The following is a 24,067-nucleotide window of genomic DNA, read 5'->3' as shown; positions in this document are numbered from 1 at the left end:
GCCCCAAGAACAACGCGTTCCGGGCGCATCGGTCAGACCGGACACACAGCTGCGTCATTTGCAGCAGAAAACAGTCATAAAGAGTTACAAGACAAAACTTTTAGACTAATTCTTTGGGGGGGGGAAAAAAAAAAAAAAAGGGCACAAAGTGTCCAACTAAGAAAAAAGCAAGGAGGGGGAGGGGGGGGATGAAGGAGATTAAAAAAAAAAAAAAAAAAAAGATGAAAGTTTCAGGTTTTGGTTGAAAGCCTCCAATTAAGCTCCACTGTAATCATTACACGGCAACAGATGTAAAAACACGGAAAGAATTAAAGGGAACATTGTTGTTAGAAGACGTGTTCTATGTGGTCTTCCCCCAACAAATCACATTACAAGTGCTTTCCGACAGTTTCTATTAAAATGTCCAACTTTGTGTGCCGAAACAATAGAGCTCTGACATATACCAGGGCGCTGTACAGAGATCAATGAGCCAATCACATCAGTCTCTGTACAGAGGAGCTTACACTCTAATGTCCCCTCCCCCACAGTCACATCAGTCTCTGTACAGAGGAGCTTACACTCTAATGTCCCCCCCCCCCACAGTCACATCAGTCTCTGTACAGAGGAGCTTACACTCTAATGTCCCCTCCCCCACAGTCACATCAGTCTCTGTACAGAGGAGCTTACACTCTAATGTCCCCCCCCCACAGTCACATCAGTCTCTGTACAGAGGAGCTTACACTCTAATGTCCCCTCCCCCACACAGTCACATCAGTCTCTGTACAGAGGAGCTTACACTCTAATGTCCCCTCCCCCCACAGTCACATCAGTCTCTGTACAGAGGAGCTTACACTCTAATGTCCCCTCCCCCCACAGTCACATCAGTCTCTGTACAGAGGAGCTTACACTCTAATGTCCCCTCCCCCACACAGTCACATCAGTCTCTGTACAGAGGAGCTTACACTCTAATGTCCCCTCCCCCCACAGTCACATCAGTCTCTGTACAGAGGAGCTTACACTCTAATGTCCCCTCCCCCACAGTCACATCAGTCTCTGTACAGAGGAGCTTACATTTCTCATGACTAATGAAGTCTTTACCAGAGGAGCTTACACTCCAATATCCCCTCCCCCACGGTCACATCAGTCTCTGTACAGAGGAGCTTACACTCTAATGTCCCCTCCCCCCACAGTCACATCAGTCTCTGTACAGAGGAGCTTACACTCTAATGTCCCCTCCCCCACACAGTCACATCAGTCTCTGTACAGAGGAGCTTACACTCTAATGTCCCCTCCCCCCACAGTCACATCAGTCTCTGTACAGAGGAGCTTACACTCTAATGTCCCCTCCCCCACAGTCACATCAGTCTCTGTACAGAGGAGCTTACATTTCTCATGACTAATGAAGTCTTTACCAGAGGAGCTTACACTCCAATATCCCCTCCCCCACGGTCACATCAGTCTCATGTCTTCTGTAAAACAACCTTCCATAAACCAGACCATCCACTCTAGGCCTGCAATGAGTTTGGATTGGTGGTCTGGGTGGACCGGGGGTGAGTGCAGCCCTGACCCCGAGGGGGGAGGGGGGGGGGAATCAAGAGCAGCCCTGACCCCGAGGGGGGGGGGAGAGAGCACCCCTGACCCCGAGGGGGGGGGGGAGAGAGCACCCCTGACCCCGAGGGGGGGGGGGAGAGAGCACCCCTGACCCCGAGGGGGGGGGGAGAGAGCACCCCTGACCCCGAGGGGGGGGAGGGAAGAGCAGCCCTGACCCCGAGGGGGGGGAGGGAAGAGCACCCCTGACCCCGACGGGGGGGAGGGAAGAGCAGCCCTGACCCCGACGGGGGGGAGGGAAGAGCAGCCCTGACCCCGACGGGGGGGAGGGAAGAGCAGCCCTGACCCCGACGGGGGGGAGGGAAGAGCAGCCCTGACCCCGACGGGGGGGAGGGAAAAGCAGCCCTGACCCCGAGGGGGGGAGGGAAAGCAGCCCTGACCCCGAGGGGGGGGGGGGGGGAAGAGCAGCCCTGACCCCGAGGGGGGGAGGGAAAGCAGCCCTGACCCCGAGGGGGGGGGGGGGGAAGAGCAGCCCTGACCCCGAGGGGGGGGGGGGGGGGGGGAAGAGCAGCCCTGACCCCGAGGGGGGGGGGGGGGGGAAGAGCAGCCCTGACCCTGAGGGGGGGGGGGGGGGGAAGAGCAGCCCTGACCCCGAGGGGGGGGGGAAGCAGCCCTGACCCCGAGGGGGGGGGGAAGCAGCCCTGACCCCGAGGGGGGGGGAAGCAGCCCTGACCCCGAGGGGGGGGGAAGCAGCCCTGACCCCGAGGGGGGGGGAAGCAGCCCTGACCCCGAGGGGGGGGAAGCAGCCCTGACCCCGAGGGGGGGGGAAGCAGCCCTGACCCCGAGGGGGGGGGAAGCAGCCCTGACCCCGAGGGGGGGGGGAAGCAGCCCTGACCCCGAGGGGGGGGGGAAGCAGCCCTGACCCCGAGGGGGGGGGAAGCAGCGAGTGAAGCCCGGTCTAAGCCCAGGGATTGATCTGGGAATATTTCTCCCCCCAATCACCGGGTCACGTGGCCCTCAGTGTGGATCTTCCCTTTCTCTGGGTATCCCAGAGTCTCCTCTGGTGGACCACTACATTCCTGTCCCGATCCCAACCATGGCTGGTCAGGAAACCACCAGACGGCTCCCAGAATCCTCTTCTCCCAGAACACACAGCCGCTTTATAAGTTTCCAGTAAGGGTTTCTGCTGGTCCCAGGGAAAGTTTCCAGTGTCAGCCTGCGGTTCCCGGCTGAGGTCATGTGCGATAAATACGCGCCGGCTTTCTTTACACAACAAAGTTGATCTCTTGTAATAAAACCTAAAATTACAAAGTATTTACTCCGCCGAGAAGCAAACACGGCGCAGAGCGAGGACGCGGAATTACAGCCCGCCGAGCACAGCGACTGCCGCCAATTCCCGACTCGTCTGCTGCAAGTAATAATCAGGACTACAAATATCTGCACAGCAAACACCTGCAGCATCACCTGTAATAGAACAGGCGTATGGTGCCAACATCTGCCGCAGCCCCGTACAAAGCATACACAGGAGCCAACATACACCAGTCCAGAAAAGTCTGCCGTTTGTCTGATCAATCTGATTGTAGGTGCTGCAAGACTTGGATATTAATTCAATGTAAACAAGCACGGCGCACTTACCGTCTCTGTAATGGATTTGTACAGAGCGGCCCCAATCCTCCTTCTCGGGGTCCCCCGTGGGCCCTCCTGCCCCTCTAGAGCAAACTGCTTTCTGTGGGGGCATCTGGAGTAGGCTCACTCCTGAGCCACTGCTCTGCATGTCCACTCAGACACGGAGCTGCAGCTTGGCCCCACCCCCTCGCTCTTCTCATTGGCTCAGTAGCTGTGATTGACAGCAGCAGAAGCCGATGGCTCCCTCTGCTGTCTTAGCCAATGAGGAGGGAGAGTCCCCAGAGAGCCGAGGCACTCATGCACATTGGTGGATGGAGATGGGCCTCAGGTAAGCATTAGGGGGCGCTGCACCACGCATGACGGTAAAAAACCTCGAGCCTTCAGAACCACTTTGGCCCCAGGAGGACGCAAGTTCCTTTCTTTTTTTTGTACATTCGCGGCCGGTTGTCTGAGTGTCTTTTTCAGATTGGCCGACTCACTGGTTGGGAAGTTTCACTTACTGCCCCTCGGAGTGATTCCTATTTACCTTCTGGGTTTTTCCCCTCTGGATTATCAGTTTACACACACAGTGCTCCCGGACTTGGATCTGCCGATTGTGGACCCAGATTCGTTCTCTTTTATAACTCTGCACCATTTTGATACTCCTCCAATACATGCAGTTTGCATTTTTGTTGCCATCCAATAATAAAGCTTCTTGTAACAAAAAAAGGTGGCGGACAGATGACAGAGCCCCCCCCCCCCCCCATGGGAGATTAACCCATCGGTGGCTCCTGCAGAGAATTCTTATCTACACTCCCATTATAACCCGTAGCACGAGAAGTCATGGAGGTCACATGTAATTTTACCAAAATAATAATCTGTCTGCGGCTCCCACCTCTCACGTGGGAGGTACAGCGACAGCTGAGCCAGGACGTTGCAGCCGTCACTGCGCTGATCCCCTTTCTAATGCCAATATTCTGTTTGCTTTGTTAGCAGCAGCTTGGCATTGCTGAGCCCATCATCTACTAGGACCCCCAGATCCTTCTCCACCCTAGATCCCCCCCAGAGGTTCTCCCTCCCCCCAGGTCCTTCTCCATCCTAGATCCCCCCCAGAGGTTCTCCCCCCAGGTCCTTCTCCATCCTAGATCCCCCAGAGGTTCTCCCCCCAGGTCCTTCTCCACCCTAGATCCCCCCAGAGGTTCTCCCCCCAGGTCCTTCTCCATCCTAGATCCCCCCAGAGGTTCTCCCCCCAGGTCCTTCTCCATCCTAGATCCCCCCCAGAGGTTCTCCCCCCAGGTCCTTCTCCATCCTAGATCCCCCCCAGAGTTTCCCCTCCCCCCAGGTCCTTCTCCATCCTAGATCCCCCCCAGAGGTTCCCCTCCCCCCAGGTCCTTCTCCATCCTAGATCCCCCCAGAGGTTCTCCCCCCCAGGTCCTTCTCCACCCTAGATCCCCCCCAGAGGTTCTCCCCCCCAGGTCCTTCTCCACCCTAGATCCCCCCCAGAGGTTCTCCCCCCAGGTCCTTCTCCATCCTAGATCCCCCCCAGAGGTTCCCCTCCCCCCAGGTCCTTCTCCATCCTAGATCCCCCCAGAGGTTCTCCCCCCCAGGTCCTTCTCCACCCTAGATCCCCCCAGAGGTTCCCCTCCCCCCAGGTCCTTCTCCACCCTAGATCCCCCCCAGAGGTTCTCCCCCCCAGGTCCTTCTCCACCCTAGATCCCCCCAGAGGTTCTCCCCCCAGGTCCTTCTCCATCCTAGATCCCCCCAGAGGTTCTCCCTCCCAGGTCCTTCTCCACCCTAGATCCCCCCCAGAGGTTCTCCCCCCAGGTCCTTCTCCATCCTAGATCCCCCCAGAGGTTCTCCCCCCAGGTCCTTCTCCATCCTAGATCCCCCCCAGAGGTTCCCCTCCCCCCAGGTCCTTCTCCATCCTAGATCCCCCCCAGAGGTTCTCCCCCCAGGTCCTTCTCCATCCTAGATCCCCCCCAGAGGTTCCCCTCCCCCCAGGTCCTTCTCCACCCTAGATCCCCCCCAGAGGTTCTCCCCCCCAGGTCCTTCTCCACCCTAGATCCCCCCCAGAGGTTCTCCCCCCAGGTCCTTCTCCATCCTAGATCCCCCCAGAGGTTCTCCCCCCCAGGTCCTTCTCCACCCTAGATCCCCCCAGAGGTTCCCCTCCCCCCAGGTCCTTCTCCACCCTAGATCCCCCCCAGAGGTTCTCCCCCCCAGGTCCTTCTCCACCCTAGATCCCCCCCAGAGGTTCTCCCCCCAGGTCCTTCTCCATCCTAGATCCCCCCAGAGGTTCTCCCTCTCAGGTCCTTCTCCACCCTAGATCCCCCCCAGAGGTTCTCCCCCCAGGTCCTTCTCCATCCTAGATCCCCCCAGAGGTTCTCCCCCCCAGGTCCTTCTCCATCCTAGATCCCCCCAGAGGTTCTCCCCCCAGGTCCTTCTCCATCCTAGATCCCCCCCCAGAGGTTCCCCTCCCCCCAGGTCCTTCTCCATCCTAGATCCCCCCAGAGGTTCTCCCCCCAGGTCCTTCTCCACCCTAGATCCCCCCCAGAGGTTCTCCCCCCAGGTCCTTCTCCACCCTAGATCCCCCCCAGAGGTTCTCCCCCCAGGTCCTTCTCCATCCTAGATCCCCCCAGAGGTTCTCCCCCCCAGGTCCTTCTCCACCCCAGATCCCCCCCAGAGGTTCTCCCCCCAGGTCCTTCTCCATCCTAGATCCCCCCAGAGGTTCTCCCCCCTAGGTCCTTCTCCATCCTAGATCCCCCCAGAGGTTCTCCCCCCAGGTCCTTCTCCATCCTAGATCCCCCCCAGAGGTTCCCCTCCCCCCAGGTCCTTCTCCATCCTAGATCCCCCCCAGAGGTTCTCCCCCCCAGGTCCTTCTCCATCCTAGATCCCCCCAGAGGTTCCCCTCCCCCCAGGTCCTTCTCCATCCTAGATCCCCTCCCCCCAGGTCCTTCTCCATCCTAGATCCCCCCAGAGGTTCTCCCCCCCAGGTCCTTCTCCACCCTAGATCCCCCCAGAGGTTCCCCTCCCCCCAGTCTATAGATTGCATGGTCCATGCCAACCAACCTTATTTTGCACTGTAAACGTTTATGGGGAACTGTGTCAAATGTTTTTGCAAAATCCAAATACACCACGTCTACGGGCCTTCCTTTATCTAGATACACCATGTCTACGGGCCTTCCTTTATCTAGATACACCACATCTACGGGCCTTTATCTAGATACACCACGTCTACGGGCCTTTATCTAGATACACCACGTCTACGGGCCTTTATCTAGATACACCACGTCTACGGGCCTTCCTTTATCTAGATACACCACGTCTACGGGCCTTCCTTTATCTAGATACACCACGTCTACGGGCCTTCCTTTATCTAGATACACCACGTCTACGGGCCTTCCTTTATCTAGATACACCACGTCTACGGGCCTTTATCTAGATACACCACGTCTACGGGCCTTTATCTAGATACACCACGTCTACGGGCCTTTATCTAGATACACCACGTCTACGGGCCTTTATCTAGATACACCGCGTCTACGGGCCTTTATCTAGATACACCACGTCTACGGGCCTTTATCTAGATACACCACGTCTACGGGCCTTTATCTAGATACACCACGTCTACGGGCCTTTATCTAGATACACCACGTCTACGGGCCTTTATCTAGATACACCACGTCTACGGGCCTTTATCTAGATACACCACGTCTACGGGCCTTTATCTAGATACACCACGTCTACGGGCCTTTATCTAGATACACCACGTCTACGGGCCTTTATCTAGATACACCACGTCTACGGGCCTTTATCTAGATACACCACGTCTACGGGCCTTTATCTAGATACACCACGTCTACGGGCCTTTATCTAGATACACCACGTCTACGGGCCTTTATCTAGATACACCACATCTACGGCCCTTTATCTAGATACACCACGTCTACGGCCCTTTATCTAGATACACCACGTCTACGGGCCTTTATCTAGATACACCACGTCTACGGGCCTTTCTTTATCTAGATACACCATGTCTACGGGCCTTCCTTTATCTAGATACACCACGTCTATGGACCTTCCTTTATCTAGATACACCACATCTACGGGCCTTTCTTTATCTAGATACACCACGTCTACGGGCCTTCCTTTATCTAGATACACCACGTCTACGGGCCTTCCTTTATCTAGATACACCACGTCTACGGGCCTTTCTTTATCTAGATACACCACGTCTACAGGCCTTCCTTTATCTAGAGACACCACGTCTACGGGCCTTCCTTTATCTAGATACACCACATCTACGGGCCTTCCTTTATCTAGATACACCACATCTACGGGCCTTCCTTTATCTAGATACATCACGTCTACGGGCCTTCCTTTATCTAGATACACCACGTCTACGGGCCTTCCTTTATCCAGATGGCAGCTCGCCTCCTCATAGAAGGTTAATATCTTGGCTTGGCAAGAACGATTCTTCATGAATCCATGCCGATTACTGCTTCTTTAAGGATTCATACTCCTGACAATTAGTGGACTTATTATGATTCTGTTGTTATGGACTTCCGGTATTTAGGGAGATTTATTGTCATTTTCCAATTTGTAACATTCGAAAAGCTTTCCTGGAATACTTAAAGCACCTTGCTGGACTGCAATTCTAAAATTTGCCTAATAAAAACATATTGCACAAAAAAAAAAAAAAAAAACCACATGGGCTACTCGAGGAAAATGCCAATTTCCTGGCTCTCATGTCGATTCCTGTGGACAATACTTTGAGCATTGCTGACCTGCGCAAGCATGCAGCCAGTGAAACCAACTTATGTTGTACATGCCTATTCTGGGTTATTGGCTCAAAGCTTCGAGGTCACTGAACTCAACAGCCAGGGAACTAGATTTTTTCAGGAGCAAGAGACAGCAATGACAGACCTACAAGGTGCACACACCTTCCAGGGTGGTCCCCGTTCAGCGATGCAGAGCGGCCGCTTCACTGCTCGGGAATCAGCATGCGAGTCAGGCAATGGCCTCCCTCAATGTCCTCCATCAGAAAGGTATCTACACTGAAGATACAATCTCTTTGATAAAGTGAAGGATAGCCAGAAAACCTGGTATGTGTGTGAAGACAAGAGGTGAACGTAAACCTGTCTCTTTCTTGCAGACGTACAACACGAACGCTCAGGTTGCCGACAGCGCCGGTACCGCCACAGCCTACTTGTGTGGTGTGAAAGCCAACGAGGGGACAGTTGGTGTGAACGCGGCATCGGTGAGGGGTCAATGCAACACCACTAAGGGCAATGAAGTGGCCTCCATCCTAAAGTGGGCCAAAGATGCAGGTAAGACGTGGCAAACAGACCCAATACTGAACGCAGAGGTGAACTCCTCCCGGAGGTCAGTGCCGTAGATTAGATTTCACCTTTAACCGTCCCAATTGGCAGTGGAAATAAATCTCATCTGCTCCATTATCATCAAACCACCCGCCAGGTTATGGAGGAGATTCCATAGACTCACATTTATTCAATTCCTCTACCAGGGAAATCTGTTGGAGTGGTGACCACCACCAGGGTGAACCATGCAACCCCCAGTGCCGCCTACGCCCACTGCGTCAATAGAGACTGGTTTTCGGATAACGAGATGCCCAAAGAAGCCGTGAAAGAAGGGTGCAAGGACATCGCCTGGCAGCTCATGCACAATATTGAAGATATAGAGGTGAGAATAGACATTCTGTGGCCAGTGGTGATTGGAGACTACTGGGGACCCTTTTGAGGGCCTAAATTCTGCTTCATTTTAACTGCCACGTTAAATGATCTCCTTGACACACCAGATACCACTGACATTTTATCTTCATCCTCTACCCTATAACAGCACTATACCATGTTCCCTGGCATTGCCAGAAGCTCTAACACCACTTTTTCTTTTAAGCACCCATAGTTCCAATCTAATGCCATAGATCTAAAATGGTTAACTAACTTTACGGACACCTGGCTCTTCCGCAAAATAGCCCAGATGACCAGTAGTGGAAAGAGTTCCCTCCACTACTGACCAATATATGACCCAACTGGCCCCTCCACAGTCATGAATCCCAACCGGCCCCTCCACCACACACACGGGAACCCCCAACCGGCCCCTCCACTACACACACGGGAACCCCCAACCGGCCCCTCCGCCACACACACGGGAACCCCCAACCGGCCCCTCCGCCACACACACGGGAACCCCCAACCGGCCCCTCCGCCACACACACGGGAACCCCCAACCGGCCCCTCCGCCACACACACGGGAACCCCCAACCGGCCCCTCCGCCACACACACGGGAACCCCCAACCGGCCCCTCCGCCACACACACGGGAACCCCCAACCGGCCCCTCCGCCACACACACGGGAACCCCCAACCGGCCCCTCCGCCACACACACGGGAACCCCCAACCGGCCCCTCCGCCACACACACACGGGAACCCCCAACCGGCCCCTCCGCCACACACACACGGGAACCCCCAACCGGCCCCTCCGCCACACACACACGGGAACCCCCAACCGGCCCCTCCGCCACACACACACGGGAACCCCCAACCGGCCCCTCCGCCACACACACACGGGAACCCCCAACCGGCCCCTCCGCCACACACACACGGGAACCCCCAACCGGCCCCTCCGCCACACACACACGGGAACCCCCAACCGGCCCCTCCGCCACACACACACGGGAACCCCCAACCGGCCCCTCCGCCACACACACACGGGAACCCCCAACCGGCCCCTCCGCCACACACACACGGGAACCCCCAACCGGCCCCTCCGCCACACACACACGGGAACCCCCAACCGGCCCCTCCGCCACACACACGGGAACCCCCAACCGGCCCCTCCGCCACACACACGGGAACCCCCAACCGGCCCCTCCGCCACACACACGGGAACCCCCAACCGGCCCCTCCGCCACACACACGGGAACCCCCAACCGGCCCCTCCGCCACACACACGGGAACCCCCAACCGGCCCCTCCGCCACACACACGGGAACCCCAACCGGCCCCTCCGCCACACACACGGGAACCCCAACCGGCCCCTCCACCACACACACACGGGAACCCCCAACCGGCCCCTCCACCACACACACACGGGAACCCCCAACCGGCCCCTCCACCACACACACACGGGAACCCCCAACCGGCCCCTCCACCACACACAAACACACACACACACACACACACACACACACACACACACACGGGAACCCCCAACTGGTCCCTCCACCACACACACGGGAACCCCCAACCGGCCCCTCCACCACACACACACGGGAACCCCCAACCGGCCCCTCCACCACACACACGGGAACCCCAACCGGCCCGGGAACCTCAACCGGCCCCTCCACTACACACGGGAACCCCAACTTGCCCTTTAGGTAGCTGTTCCATTAGCCAACTGATCTCTTCAGTCCATCAACCCCTTCCACCCTTGTCTGATAAATACTGACATTAATAAGTCACAAGTTTGGCAAAAGTGAAGAAATCCCAGGTTTTCACCTACAATCACATGAAAGGAGTCCATAACCAATTAACCAAAATAGTGTCATTGGTGGCATATGGTTTGTGCCATCATCTTCCAAGCCCCAGTAATACCGGCAGGATAATGTGACCTAGAGATCTGAATATCACTTTACCACTGAAAAGATTGACAGACACCTTTACTGTTGTGTTGGTTACTTACATTTTTCGGAGTTGCAGAATGGAACCGGAGCTTGAAGAGGGCGAGCTTCACTAGAAGAGAATAAATTCAGTTAGATCTCCAGGAGGACAATCATGTTTTCTCAGCACTGAAGTTTCTCCCGTTTTAGGTCATCATGGGAGGGGGAAGAAAATACATGTTCCCTAAAAACACTCCCGATATCGAGTACCCCAAAGAGGAGAAGGCAAATGGGACAAGGCTGGATGGGCTAAACCTGACCAAGATCTGGCTGGAAAATAAGCCACGTAATAAGGTGAGTTGAGTCCCACTTCGTATTTAAAAAAGGTGGAAATGACCACGGTAGGCCTCCAGGTCAAAAATCAATGCAGTTTCCAGTAACTCCTTCTACAGCCCTATAGTGAGCTATAAACCTTACCAGCTAGTCTACATTAATCAGCCACCAGGTCACGTTCTTACCAGTTTCAAATACAGCAGATAGCGATTCTTTGTCCGGTCTAGGCTCCATCTAGTTGTTGGTCACCCCGATCATCTTCAGCCCTGCAGACAACATACAGGAAAGGTTAGTCTTGTGTGGCCGGAGAGTTGTATTGCTTTTTGGCCTAGCCATTATACATTATCCCCGCCAGAGAACGCCTTGTACCCAGCAGGTTGCCAGAGGAATCCGGCAAGCCACAGACTCCAATTCTCCATACTGCGGACATGGAAAGCCTGGAAACTTCCTGTGATCCTGCCTGGCTACGAGAGCAGGAAAAACCACGTGAGGAGTATTTCAGAAATCAGCAGGAACGTCACCGGCCAGCTGGAGACAAAAGAAGTCCAACATACCAGGAGGTTTAGCTTTTGAGTTTAGGTCAGGCAGTTTTGCCAGTGACCGTCACGTGTCTCCATGTAGGCAAGGAAGTGTCATTTCTCATTATGGCCATAGGAGGACCACTTAAGACCCACAGACTGCAACATGGCAGCTAGATGGGAATCACTGGCATATATAATTTTAGTTTTTATATTACACATACATATACACAATTTTATATATCACCTTTCAACAGGCATGTACTGGTCATTGGGACTATCGGGAGTTTCCCGGTGGGCCGATGGCTCAGTGGGCCACTCTGATGCAAGGGGGCTGGTGATGGGCCACTCTGATGCAAGGGGGCCGGTGATGGGACACTCTGATGCAAGGGGGCCGGTGATGGGACACTCTGACGCAAGGGGGCCGGTGATGGGACACTCTGACGCAAGGGGGCCGGTGATGGGACACTCTGACGCAAGGGGGCCGGTGATGGGACACTCTGACGCAAGGGGGCCGGTGATGGGACACTCTGACGCAAGGGGGCCGGTGATGGGACACTCTGACGCAAGGGGGCCGGTGATGGGACACTCTGACGCAAGGGGGCCGGTGATGGGACACTCTGACGCAAGGGGGCCGGTGATGGGACACTCTGACGCAAGGGGGCCGGTGATGGGACACTCTGACGCAAGGGGGCCGGTGATGGGACACTCTGACGCAAGGGGGCCGGTGATGGGACACTCTGACGCAAGGGGGCCGGTGATGGGACACTCTGACGCAAGGGGGCCGGTGATGGGACACTCTGACGCAAGGGGGCCGGTGATGGGACACTCTGACGCAAGGGGGCCGGTGATGGGACACTCTGACGCAAGGGGGCCGGTGATGGGACACTCTGACGCAAGGGGGCCGGTGATGGGACACTCTGACGCAAGGGGGCCGGTGATGGGACACTCTGACGCAAGGGGGCCGGTGATGGGACACTCTGACGCAAGGGGGCCGGTGATGGGACACTCTGACGCAAGGGGGCCGGTGATGGGACACTCTGACGCAAGGGGGCCGGTGATGGGACACTCTGACGCAAGGGGGCCGGTGATGGGACACTCTGACGCAAGGGGGCCGGTGATGGGACACTCTGACGCAAGGGGGCCGGTGATGGGACACTCTGACGCAAGGGGGCCGGTGATGGGACACTCTGACGCAAGGGGGCCGGTGATGGGACACTCTGACGCAAGGGGGCCGGTGATGGGACACTCTGACGCAAGGGGGCCGGTGATGGGACACTCTGACGCAAGGGGGCCGGTGATGGGACACTCTGACGCAAGGGGGCCGGTGATGGGACACTCTGACGCAAGTGGGCCGGTGATGGGACACTCTGACGCAAGGGGGCCGGTGATGGGACACTCTGACGCAAGGGGGCCGGTGATGGGACACTCTGACGCAAGGGGGCCGGTGATGGGACACTCTGACGCAAGGGGGCCGGTGATGGGACACTCTGACGTAAGGGGGCCGGTGATGGGACACTCTGACGTAAGGGGGCCGGTGATGGGACACTCTGACGTAAGGGGGCCGGTGATGGGACACTCTGACGTAAGGGGGCCGGTGATGGGACACTCTGACGTAAGGGGGCCGGTGATGGGACACTCTGATGTAAGGGGGCTGGTGGTGGGACACTCAAAATGTAAGTGGGCCGGTCTGGATGAAGTCCAGGGCCAAATTTCTGTCCCAGTCCAGCCCTGCCTTTCAAACCTCTCATGGTCCAGGGCTTTAGATCAGCCTCTGAACTTGAGGTCTCTGGGAACCTCTACAGAAGTAAATCCCCCGGGGTTTATTGGGAAAGTGTCCTACATTGCTGGTCAGGGGAAAGAATACCCCTTTTAAAGTGGTCTGTCAGAATCCCATCCTTACACACCTAAAAGGATCATTGATGTCATGCGGTTGACTATGCCAAGTGCCACTGGACCCAGAACCATGCAGGCACCAACAGATGGTCAACCAGCCATCAGCTGAAGAACTCATAACCTCTGGAGGAACCCTAGGAGGTCACTTTAGAGAATAATCAGGTCTGCTGAGTGTTGGAATGAGGGGTTCATATTGGCCTGAATAAGTGAATGGGGCACATAAAGCAAGATAAACCCCCCCCCCCCCCACAGTTCCTCAACCCACCAATTTATACACAAACTTTGCTTATTTGGTTTATAACTAGTCTGGTATGCAGGTCTGACATCTACCAACCTCCTATAAAGACAAGAGTTACCAGGTTTGTCAAAAAGGTGCCAATCAAAACCGGTATCAGACCCACTCCTTTGTCTATTCACAGATTGCACGTTACGTATGGAACAGAGATCAGCTGATGGGGCTGAAGCCAGAAGAAGTTGACTATGTCCTGGGTAAGTTGTGTCACCGTTTTGTGGAATGTGTTAAAATGGGCCCGACATTGGATGTAACCGGGGGGGAGGGGGGGGTATTGGGTGCTCTGGACATCTATTCTTACAGATACAACTGGCCTTTTGATGAGGGCAACCAGAATTCTGATGTGGCCTTCAATGACATGGAATTGGACCCCTCTAAAGTAGACATTGCCGCTATTGAGGATCTCTGGAGCTCAGGGGTGGCCTTTGAGGAACACAGTTGCTGTATATGGCGACACGTCAAATGTACCCATTCATACTTCCAGTTACGTTAACAAAACACACCTAGATTCACACAGTCACAAAATAGTTACACAATCATGTAATTCTGCCAAAACACGAGGAACATTTGGCAAGTCTGCAGCAATGTTGGGCGTTTGTAGGGCTGGGCCTACAGATACATCCTGAAAATCAAATATACTGGAAAACTAGGGCATACCTACAGGGGGGGGGGGTCACAACGGCAACCTGGTCTCACGCTCCAAAGGGCCCGGGCGGCTCCCTTGTTCTACACCTGGATAGGACGGGCAACATATGAAAGAACTGATCCACCATTTTCATCCTGCAGCCACTGAAAGCCTGCTTCTCCTCTTCCTCTCGCAGGACGAAAATGGAGGGGGGCCAGTTCTTCCATGTGCCACACCTCCTATCCAGTTCAATTTCAAGCTGCCCCTGGTCCCTCCCTCTGTGTGCTCCCCTGTCCCCCCCCCCCCACAGCTTTGTTAGCTTCCCCCCTACCCTCTCCCACCAGAAGCTGCGGAGATGTGTCAGGATGGAGAACGGGGAAGGTACCAATACATATGTCATTTACTGGCCCCTTCCTTTTCTGAATGAACAGTGTCAGTGGTCCGTAACCAATCATTGACGCTCCATTCATAACTGAAGCATAGTAAATGGTTTACTATGCTTTCGTTTGTGAACAGGAAGTTCTGTACACAGCTATTCCTGTCCATTCATTCTATTCATAGCTAAGGCTGCAGAGATGAAGATTGATGGCTGTAGCCTCCGTATCCTTTCTCTGTCTCAAAAAAGGTGAAACATCAGAGGTCTGTTTTAACCACTGATATTTCAAAGCTCCCCAATGAGGCTCCAAAAAAATAAATAAAAAATAAATAAATAAAGTCAAAATAGAAAAAAAATTGTACTAAATAAAAATGGTAAAAAAAATATATATATATATTTTTTTATATATATTATATACACACACACACACACACATATATACACATATGTATGTACGTACACATACATATACATACATACATATATATATATATATATATATACACACACACACACACACACACACACACAGACACTATTGGTAGAACTACCAGGATTGCAAAGGTTGCACTTGAGACCGAGGCCCTGGTGTTCCGCCACTGCGGGGGGTGCCCCAGGACACAGCAAAACATGTGAAATGGTCCCTCTGCAGGATGGTAATGAAGAGCCCCGGGAACAGCGGGAAAGGGCCCCGGGAACAGCGGGAAAGGGCCCCAGGAACAGCGGGAAAGGGCCCCAGGAACAGCGGGAAAGGGCCCCAGGAACAGCGGGAAAGGGCCCCAGGAACAGCGGGAAAGGGCCCCAGGAACAGCGGGAAAGGGCCCCAGGAACAGCGGGAAAGGGCCCCAGGAACAGCGGGAAAGGGCCCCAGGAACAGCGGGAAAGGGCCCCAGGAACAGCGGGAAAGGGCCCCAGGAACAGCGGGAAAGGGCCCCAGGAACAGCGGGAAAGGGCCCCAGGAACAGCGGGAAAGGGCCCCAGGAACAGCGGGAAAGGGCCCCAGGAACAGCGGGAAAGGGCCCCAGGAACAGCGGGAAAGGGCCCCAGGAACAGCTGGAAAGGGCCCCAGGAACAGCGGGAAAGGGCCCCAGGAACAGCGGGAAAGGGCCCCAGGAACAGCGGGAAAGGGCCCCAGGAACAGCGGGAAAGGGCCCCAGGAACAGCGGGAAAGGGCCCCAGGAACAGCGGGAAAGGGCCCCAGGAACAGTGGGAAAGGGCCCCGGATGGGGCCTTCGTGTTTTCTTGCACCAAGCCCTTGAAGGTTGTAGTTATCCCTCTGCTGGAAAATGTTAAACGTGAACTTCCTGCGAGGAGCTCAGACATTTTCTCTTTCTTCCTCCAGGTCTCTTTGAACCCGGCGATCTGGTGTATGAACTGGACAGGAACCAGAGTACAGACCCCTCCCTGGTGGAGATGGTGAAGGTGGCCATCAATATTCTAAAGAAAAACCCCAAAGGATTCTTTCTCCTGGTGGAGGGTGAGTTTCGTCTCCCGTAGGTCTGGGAAACCCGTCACAAAGCTGGGAGTGAAGATCTACGCTCCCATAAATCACTCTGCACACCTATGCTGCGCCGGCATTCCTGTTACCCACAACACAGGGGAGAGCGGTATATAGACGGTATATAGACGGTATATAGACGGTTTGTGTTCTGGGCGGTTTCCTTAAATCTTTGACACAAACAAAGAGAAAACCAAAATATCAAAAGGAAGATGCCGACTGATGTAAATCCTTTCTAAATACTCTTGAAATCCAGGAGGGCGGAGAATCCCGGCTCTTGTTTGTACAAAGACACCCTATAGACAGAGGTCCACATCAGATCCCATATATTGTGCTGGTGTCACGCTGGATATAGAAAAGCTGCTCCAGGCAACATCTTTCATCATTTCTTCCATATTTTGACAAAGGGAAAAAAAAAAAAAAAAGGAAATCAAATTTTTCTAGTTTACGACATTTGTGGTTCTCGCCATCCCAAGGTCAGAGCGCGTGACCTTCAGATGCCCCACCATGATGTCCCACTCCACCTGGTGTCCAGGCCCGTCCACCCCAGGGCTCGTTCTATCTCAGGGTGTCGGGGAATGGCTCTGGGACCAGTCATTTGTAGGACAGGAGTGAGTGGAAAGACAGGCGAGGAACAAAAAACACACCCAGTCCCAGCTCAGACCACGCTGGCCTTAAAAAAATAAATAAAAAAGACTCACATTGGCTCTATAGATGCAAGGGGTATCTTGGCAATTACTTCCCAAGGCAGGAGAACCTAGAAGGTCCTTCTGGTAAGTTCTTCTCCCTCCAGTTACTCAACACCACCCTCCTAAGTGGGAGGACAGGCACAGGTGCCTCAATTTTAAAGCAGAGGTCTCCAAATTGCAGCCCGAGGGCTGGATGAGGCCCTTTGCTTGTGTTTATGTGGCCAATGGGGCACTATTCCTCCCACTGACACCAATGATGGGGCACTATTCCTCCCACTGACACCAATGACGGGGCACTATTCCTCCCACTGACACCAATGATGGGGCACTATTCCTCCCACTGACACCAATGACGGGGCACTATTCCTCCCACTGACACCAATGACGGGGCACTATTCCTCCCACTGACACCAATGACGGGGCACTATTCCCCCCACTGACACCAATGACGGGGCACTATTCCCCCCACTGACACCAATGACGGGGCACTATTCCCCCCACTGATACCAATGATGGGGCACTATTCCTCCCACTGATACCAATGATGGGGCACTATTCCTCCCACTGACACCAATGATGGGGCACTATTCCTCCCACCGACACCAGCGATGGGGCACTATTCCTCCCACCGACACCAGCGATGGGGCACTATTCCTCCCACTGACACCAATGATGGGGCAGCATTCCTCCCACTGACACCAACGATGGGGCAGCATTCCTCCCACTGACACCAGCGATGGGGCACTATTCCTCCCACTGACACCAGCGATGGGGCACTATTCCTCCCACCGACACCAGCGATGGGGCACTATTCCTCCCACCGACACCAACGATGCAATTTTTTTTTTATTCCTACTGACCACCAAGCCTATGGCATGGTTGACTTCCAATGATGCCAAGACATTTTCTACTCCCACCAGCTACAGTCCGGCCACCTCCTTAAGAGTGAAGGACAGTAAAGTGGCCCTTTGTTTGGAAAGTTGTCACCCCCGATGTAGGGAATACTTGCATTAGTAGGCATCTTGTAGCAATCTCCCAGATTGGAAGTCTCTTCCAACCTAAAGTCTTAGACCAGGGGTCTCCAAATTTTCTAAACAAAAATTTTCAAACTGTATGGGGAGGCCGGACTGGACAGCGGTAGTGGAAATGTTCCTGGCATCAGTGAGAGCAAACGCCATCGCCACATTTGGTATTGGGGGGGGGGGGGGGGGAACAATGCCCTATTGTCGGCACCATTGAGAGGAATAGGGCTCCATTGTCTGTCAGCAGGAAAAATGGTGGCCCATTGAGGTTAGTTGGCAGAATAGCGTCTTGTATCAGGAGGAGGAATAGTGCCTCAAGAGCCGCAGTTTGAAGACGACTGCCTTAGACTCAAGATCCGAGCACACCAACCCCACAGGTGTGGAGTCACCCCTGACCGGACCATTGTATACCTCTCAGATACCCCAGAGCATCGCTTAGGAGGGGAAAAAAATTGTCAGCCACCAAATATGAAATGTAGATTAAGAAAAACAGAATATACTATGTTGCAGAACTTAACCCCCCCCCCCCCAATATCTTTTAAGGTCTTAATACCCCCCAGGAATTTATTACATGGTATAGTCAGGAGGCAAGTAACACTGAGGACTGCCAGTAGAAATGTTCTGAACGTGATTGTGCTCCTCTGCTGATCAGGCGGACGTATAGACCACGGACACCATGAAGGAAAAGCCAAGCAGGCTCTACACGAGGCCATACAGATGGACATTGCAATTGGTGTGGCAGGGGAGATGACCTCCACCGAGGACACGCTGACCGTCGTCACCGCTGACCACTCCCACGTCTTCACATTCGGAGGATACACCCATCGGGGAAACTCCATTTTCGGCAAGTTACTAAATGTATTTATTTTTTTTAAATGTTAAAATTAAAGCAAAAAAACTAAACATTTTATAATAAAATTAGTAAAGTAAAAAGCTGGGACTTCAAATATACCATCGGTATAAAAAAAAAAAAAAACTTTTTTTGAAACATTGTTTTAAATAAAAAATAAATAAAAAAATAACAGAATCTTTTAAATAAATCCATGCAATCTCCACGTTACGGTGAAGATTGGTTATTCCCATTGCGGTCACATGCCCTTTTGCAGGTTTACACTTTTCACAAGACCACCCGCTTCCTCAGGACCAGTAGTAGCTATTTAAAGAGGAAGTAAACCCTGATGGGTGTTACTTCCTCTTTCATTCCCTGCAAAGGCAAAGCATAATGGACTACTATGCATCGCATCGCATCACATAGGAGCCCATTATGTGTCACTTACCTGACACAGGAGCCAGCAAAGTCACTGCTGTCCCCTGTAGTCCGCCGCATCCATCTTCTCAGTGGGTCTCGCTGCTCCGCCGCTGTCATTTGGCGAAGCCACGATGACGTCACTCCCGCGCATGCACACGGGAGCCGCCACGCACAGCATCTTCGTTGTTGATGGTGCCGCGCTCAGTGCGCCGCTGTCTATGGTGCCTGTCTTTCGGCAAATATCTCCTAAACCGTGTAGGTTTAGAAGATATTTCTTGGACCTCCAGGTAAGCCTTAATCTAGGCCTTAATCTAGGCTTACCTGTAGGTCAAAGTGTGTTGTAAGGGTTTACAACCACTTTAAGGACAGATTGCACAAAACACCAAAAAAAAAATCAATAAAAAAAAAAAATCTAAAAAGAAACAAAAAAGGAAAATAACAAAATAATTGAGAAATTATCCACCTCATATATTCAGCATAAGAAAAACCCGGAGAATTAGGCCAGACAGGAATAAAGAGCAATCCGATAAGACCGTATAGCCACAAACGCAAAGCAGGTGGTCCCATGAAACGCGTAGACCCACAAAAAGCAGCAATGGAAATAACCAATCTTCACTGTAACCTAGATTGCATTGATTTTACGATATGTTGGATCTTTTTAAATGAGATTTTGTATTAAAATTGTGTTTTATACATATCAAAAAAGGAAAAAAAAAAAAATCTAATGGCTTCCTAGTGCATAAAGTCCCAACTTTGTACTCCACTCAGTTTCTAGATCTATCTGAGAGGATACCCTGGTTAGCCAATTGAAACATCTCACCCTTGTATATTTCTCTCACGATTGAAACATATTGTAATATTTTCTACTGTCTTTTTAAGCAGAATGTAAAAACAAAACAAAAATAAATAAAATTAAAAAAAAACACCTCCGAGGGAAAGGAGAGAAGAAAAACAAAAAAACACATACAAATCAATGGTAATAAAGATAACAGCAGTTAGTGAGATAAGACAGAGGGAGAGCTATGGAATGGATGGGGGGGGGGGGGGTGCTAGTCACAGAGGGGGTTGTAAAACTTTAGTATAATGGGTAAGGAAACCTATATCTAAAATTCAGGCCATTATTTTTTGTGTCAAAAAGAATAGCATATCTCACAGCTCATAGCTTATCTCACTAACTCTGCTGTTATCTTTATTGCCATTGATTTGTATGTGTTTTTTTCCCTCTCTCCTTTCCCTCAGAGGTGTTTTCTTTTTGTTTTTGTTTTGTTTTTACATTCTGCTTAAAAATTTGTAAGTCGGTACTGCTTGGACCTTGAAGAAGGGGACATACCCCGAAAGCTTGTCCTGAAAAATTGAATGTTAGTGCAAATAAAAAAAAAAGTATCACAGACAGTACTAGATTTTCTCTATCATAATTGCACTAATACGGCTACAATCAGAATAAGTGTAATATTTTCTAAAACGTCTCCATTGTGTCACCTTACAGCAGGCTTTCTTTACAATTTTGGTACAAAAAAGATCCTGCACCACATATCGTTATCTTCAGGGAATGAATAACGACCCGTCACTTCCGTCTATTTCAGGTATTGCTCCGGCACTGAGCGACATCGACAACAAACCTTTCACATCCATCCTGTATGGGAACGGCCCCGGCTACAAACTAGTGGATGGAAGCAGGGAGAACGTCTCCACGGTGGACTACGGTGAGTAAAGCCAGGCAGTCCTGGAAGGGAGCGCCCCGATATCACCCGGTGGAAAAGGCCACCATACCAGGTTTAGGGAACTAAGCTCTGATCTCCATGGCCTTCAACATTCCCATAGAAAGAAGAGGCAAGCTCACATTCATGGATAGGATTACACGACTACATACATGTCAGAACTCACCCGCTGCAAACAGGAAAACTCTGTGCTTGGTCAACTGCGGTATTCCAAGACATGGAGCCACCACTGCAGACCTCCTGAAAAGGCTAGTCGCCTGGCTTCCGAGTTTTTAAAAATACTTGGCACTCTTCTACAATTTTGAAGTTCAATTTATTTAAAAAAATAAAAATAAAATCAACACTTTTCAGAGGTTTAGAAGGTCCCCTTCAGCATCTCATATCTTTACACCTCAATAGAACATCCACCTACACCAGGGATACAGCATTCCACTACTTGGAGTCCCTGCCCTGAACAAGCATATAGAGCCAGAGAGTGAGATTTGGAAGTGCTTTAAAGAGGAAGTAAACCCTGATGAGTGTTACTTCCTCTTTCATTCCCTGCAAAGGTAAAGCATAATGGACTACTGTGCATCGCATCGCATCGTAGTCCATTATGAGTCACTTACCTGACACAGGAGCCAGCGAAGTCACCGCTGTCCCCTGTAGTCCGGCGCATTCATCTTCTCGGTGGGTCTCGCTGCTCCACCGCTGTCATTCGGCGAAGCCGCAATGACATCACTCCCGTGCATGCGCACGAGAGCCGCCACTCGCGGCATATCGCCGTTGACCGCGGCGTGCTCAGTAGATATATTGCCGTAGACATCGGTGCCTGTCTTTCGGCAAATATCTCCTAAACCGTGTAGGTTTAGGAGATATTTCTTGGACCTACAGGTAAGCCTTAATCTAGGGCTTAACTGTAGGTCAAAGTTGGTTGTAAGGGTTTACATCCACTTTAAACACATTGGAACAGCTACATTGGTGACTGGGTCTCAACATCCTATAGGATACCCTACATCTTCCAATGCAGTGGTCTTCAACTGCAGCTCTTTGGGCACTATTCATCCCACTGACCCCAATGATGGGGCACTATTCATCCCACTGACCCCAATGATGGGGCACCATTCATCCCACCGACCCCAATGATGGGGCACCATTCATCCCACCGACCCCAATGATGGGGCACCATTCCTACCACCGACCCCAATGATGGGGCACCATTCCTACCACCGACCCCAATGATGGGGCACCATTCCTACCACCGACCCCAATGATGGGGCACCATTCCTACCACCGACCCCAATGATGGGGCACCATTCCTACCACCGACCCCAATGATGGGGCACCATTCCTACCACCGACCCCAATGATGGGGCACCATTCCTACCACCGACCCCAATGATGGGGCACCATTCCTACCACCGACCCCAATGATGGGGCACCATTCCTACCACCGACCCCAATGATGGGGCACCATTCCTACCACCGACCCCAATGATGAGGCACCATTCCTACCACCGACCCCAATGATGGGGCACCATTCCTACCACCGACACCAATGATGGGGCACCATTCCTACCACCGACACCAATGATGGGGTTTTGTTACTGACAGCTCATTTTTTACTCCCACTGGCCACAGTCTGGCACCTCTAAAGTAGGAAGAATAGTAAACTGGCTCTTTGTTTAGAAAGTTGAGGCCCCTGTTGTAGACGGTTGGCCAATATGTGCATTTCTTTGTCTTGCAGCTCATCCCAACTACCAGGCTCAGTCTGCTGTTCCTCTGAAGATGGAAACCCACGGCGGAGAAGACGTTGCCATATTTGCCAAGGGGCCAATGGCTCATCTCCTGCACGGCGTCCATGAGCAGAATTATATACCTCACGTCATGGCCTACGCTTCCTGCATCGGTCAGAACCAGAACCACTGCAATTCCAGGAGCTCAGGCCACAGCTTCAAGACCTCAGTCACTATGGTGTCCTCCGCTTTATCAGTCCTTGCTGCACTCCGGTTGTTTTAAGCGAAGGCATGCCGGTCCTACCTCACCCCCGGCAAGATCTGCTACCTGACTCTCCTTACACACCAATCAACAGAAGTCATAGTGGGGTCCAAGCTTGGAAGACCAGCAGGTCCAAATGGGAGCCATGCCAGGAAAAGACCCTTAAAGTGGGATTTATAAATTAAGACAGTCTGCAGCCAAAAGGGCCACAAACCACTAAGAAAATAGACTGCTAATGCGAAGGTGACAGATCGGACTGTCCCGCCGAAATTTCAACAGCTTTCTTGATTTAAATCTGCCGATATAAAAAAATAAAATCGTCTCATACTGTACATAAAGACTGAAAAAATAAAAAAAAAACTCCATAAAACATCCAAGTAAACATTTCTTCATTGTAGTTTGTCTGAAGTCTTGGCATTTGCTGTACAATATGCATGTTCCTCGGGGGATGGCCAACTCCATATCTCGCTCCTCAGCCTGACTCTGCCCCGCCGCCCATGGCTCTGGGGCTTGACTCTGGGCCACTCTCGCTCTTCAGCCTGACTCTGCCCCGCCGCCCATGGCTCTGGGGCTCGACTCTGGGCCACTCTCGCTCCTCAGCCTGGGGAGGAGGTCGCCAAAGGCCAAGCGCCAATAACGGGAGCCAAAGTGTCCAAAGCCGGACCCCCCCCCCCCCCCGCCCAAAATCAAATCTTATTCTACTCACATACATGCAGCGTAGAATTCTAGGAGAGGTCGACAAAAAGTTTCTGCATTTTTATAAATACAACTTCATTAAAAAGAAAAAGTGCGGAAACTTTTTTAACTGGTTCCCGACCAGCGCACACCGATGTACGTCGGCAGAATGGCACGGGCAGGAAATTGGCGTACCTATACGTCCAATCTTCAATGCCGCCCTGCCATCGCGAGCGCACCGCCGGCGGCACGCTTGCGTGCCGGTCGGGACCCCCGTGAGTCCGGTCGCAGGACTCGATCGCCGCTGGCATACCCGCGATCGTCTCACGAGACGGATGAATGGAGAAATGTCGTTGTAAACAGCATCTCCCCGTTCTGCCTAGCAACTAGTGATGCTGATCTCTGCTCCATGTGATTGGAGCAGAGATCAGTGTTCACTAAATTAAAGCC

General features: G+C 52.7%; 1 protein-coding gene across 1 annotated transcript in view; it reads left to right on the top strand.

The window, feature by feature from the left end:
- ALPL (alkaline phosphatase, biomineralization associated) overlaps positions 1–23,324 on the top strand; it is a 48,355-nt gene extending 25,031 nt beyond the window's left edge. Inside the window, 8 exon segments of the mRNA XM_077456002.1 lie at positions 8,285–8,459; positions 8,657–8,832; positions 10,960–11,103; positions 13,916–13,985; positions 16,132–16,266; positions 18,651–18,842; positions 20,831–20,950; positions 22,692–23,324. Coding sequence (XP_077312128.1) covers positions 8,285–8,459; positions 8,657–8,832; positions 10,960–11,103; positions 13,916–13,985; positions 16,132–16,266; positions 18,651–18,842; positions 20,831–20,950; positions 22,692–22,963 — 1,284 coding nt within the window. The 3' untranslated portion in view covers positions 22,964–23,324.
- Positions 23,325–24,067: the final 743 nt, after the last annotated feature.

This window comes from Lithobates pipiens, unplaced genomic scaffold, assembly GCF_037356315.1.
Source record: "Lithobates pipiens isolate NorthernLeopardFrog02 unplaced genomic scaffold, aLitPip1_a1.2 Scaffold_27, whole genome shotgun sequence".
NCBI lineage: Eukaryota > Metazoa > Chordata > Amphibia > Anura > Ranidae > Lithobates > Lithobates pipiens.
The sequence above is the reverse complement of the archived record's forward strand: the minus strand, read 5'-3'. Positions and strand labels throughout refer to the sequence as shown.